Source organism: Fusarium flagelliforme (assembly GCF_020744385.1).
Source record: "Fusarium flagelliforme strain FIESC 12 MPI-CAGE-AA-0113 chromosome Unknown B0J16scaffold_10, whole genome shotgun sequence".
Taxonomy (NCBI): domain Eukaryota; kingdom Fungi; phylum Ascomycota; class Sordariomycetes; order Hypocreales; family Nectriaceae; genus Fusarium; species Fusarium flagelliforme.
Genome location: NW_025763512.1, coordinates 182237 through 183989, shown reverse-complemented (window position 1 = coordinate 183989; position 1753 = coordinate 182237). Strand labels below are relative to the sequence as shown.

Sequence of the window (1753 nt, the reverse complement as noted above, 5' to 3'; positions counted from 1 at the left end):
CCCCTATATTCTACCAACTTGTTCATGTGCTTCGTATGATAAATGAATTAATAATTCTCTAAATAATTGTAATGATATTAGCCTAATGAGTTTGTGAGATTTAAAGGGGACCATAATATTCAGTCGTCTCCTTCTGCTAAAACGAATATTGTCTGGCAAATAAATAACCTACTACACATACTCCCTTCTCTTCTCACTTTGCTGTATTGAATCTGCAGCACGTTTGGCCGCATACTAAAAATGACCGTTCATACCATCTCCAACATTTTCATCTTTAATGGTCGCAACGTTGGAACTGCGATTAATGTCACTTTCCGTGCCAGCCCTGGCGACATTATCAGCATCAAGGCGGGAACCAAGGATCTCGCCAGCATCAACACTGTAATTGACGGGAGAGGCTATACGCTCCTCCGAGCCTTCATTGATGCGAATGTTGATACTGCAGCAACGAATACGGATCTCCCTATCTTTGCCTCTTACGGTATCGGCACGGTCCTTGACATGAGCAGCTCGAAAGCTGATGTTTAGACTATGCGAGCTGAGTCTATCGCCGAGATTGGACTACCTACCTATCTAGCATCAGGCCTCATCGCTACTGCGCAAGCTACCGACGGATCGCAGATTCATCCACGTCGTAAGACCGGAACTGTCCAAGTCCCAGCGGGAGCTGAGATATAGGTTACCTCTCTTCTGGAGGGTCTAACCAAGTCTAACTACATCAAGGTGCTCGTTAATCTACCTGGAATCAATGGCCCGACGCTCATTGCTCTTGTTCAAGCTGCACACCGATATGACAAGTTGGCTGTCGCACACTCCTTCCAAAAGTTGGATGTTCTCGGGCCTTACAGGCAGGATTTAATGTTATCACTCTTGTACCTATAGATGACTTCATAGAAACCAAGATGTCTGAGGGCCTTGCTGCGCGCAATATAGCGTATATCCCTACACTTTGCATGGTACAGGCTATAGTACCCTTGCTTCTCCAACAGGCAAGCGACGGCGTGGAGGATGTCAGCTTCGACTACGCGCTTGCCAACGTGAAAAAGCTGTATGACGCTGGGGTGCGCATCTGTGCTGGAACAGAATCAAACCAGATATCCCATGTACCTATATCAATTAGGGAGAGCCTTCACAAGGAGATGGAGTTGCTCGTAGGCGCAGGGCTCTCGAACCTCGACGCACTTAGGGCAGCTACAATTATTCCGGCGATGGTATTTGGTATAGGACATCGCGGTGAGATCTCGCTCGGGCGGAGAGCAGATATGGTATTAGTGGAAGGGGATCCGTTACGAGATATCACAGCCACGAGAAGGATTCGGAAGGTATGGATCGGCGGGGTTGAGATAGACGGATGGGATGCTGTTCCAGTCTAAAGATGCAACTTTAGGCTTGTAACATCAACTCTATAGCTGTGGCAGGGTATCTGACGATTTCTTGATTGAGTCCTACGCGGTGTTTTATTTGATTTCCTTCTGTTTTGAGCTTCATGACTGTGCTTAAGCAGCTTTGTGGTTTATAAGCTGTGCGGCGAGGTATGCCTATCTTGGGCTCAGCCGGCGGAGTAATTAGCTCGGTGTATCAGATCTTGTCTGTAAGATTCAGTCGAAGATATAAGGCCTCAAAGGTCCTCCGACTGCAAAGAGAGAATAATAACAAACAAATGTTAACTGCACTCAGCATCCCTACTGTACCAACTACCACTAGTGATGGCACCCAATACCATTTTTGTGGCCCGTGCACCTCCCTCTTTTGG

General features: G+C 47.1%; 1 protein-coding gene across 1 annotated transcript; it reads left to right on the top strand.

The window, feature by feature from the left end:
* Positions 1–240: 240 nt before the first annotated feature.
* On the top strand, positions 241–1373 carry B0J16DRAFT_365669 (putative hydrolase; the record flags this gene model as incomplete). Its single annotated transcript, XM_046130039.1, has 3 exons — positions 241–492; positions 529–654; positions 849–1373. The coding sequence occupies 3 exons, from the start codon at positions 241–243 to the stop codon at positions 1371–1373; spliced, it is 903 nt and encodes a 300-aa protein (XP_045977305.1).
* Between the last annotated feature and the right edge of the window lie 380 nt (positions 1374–1753).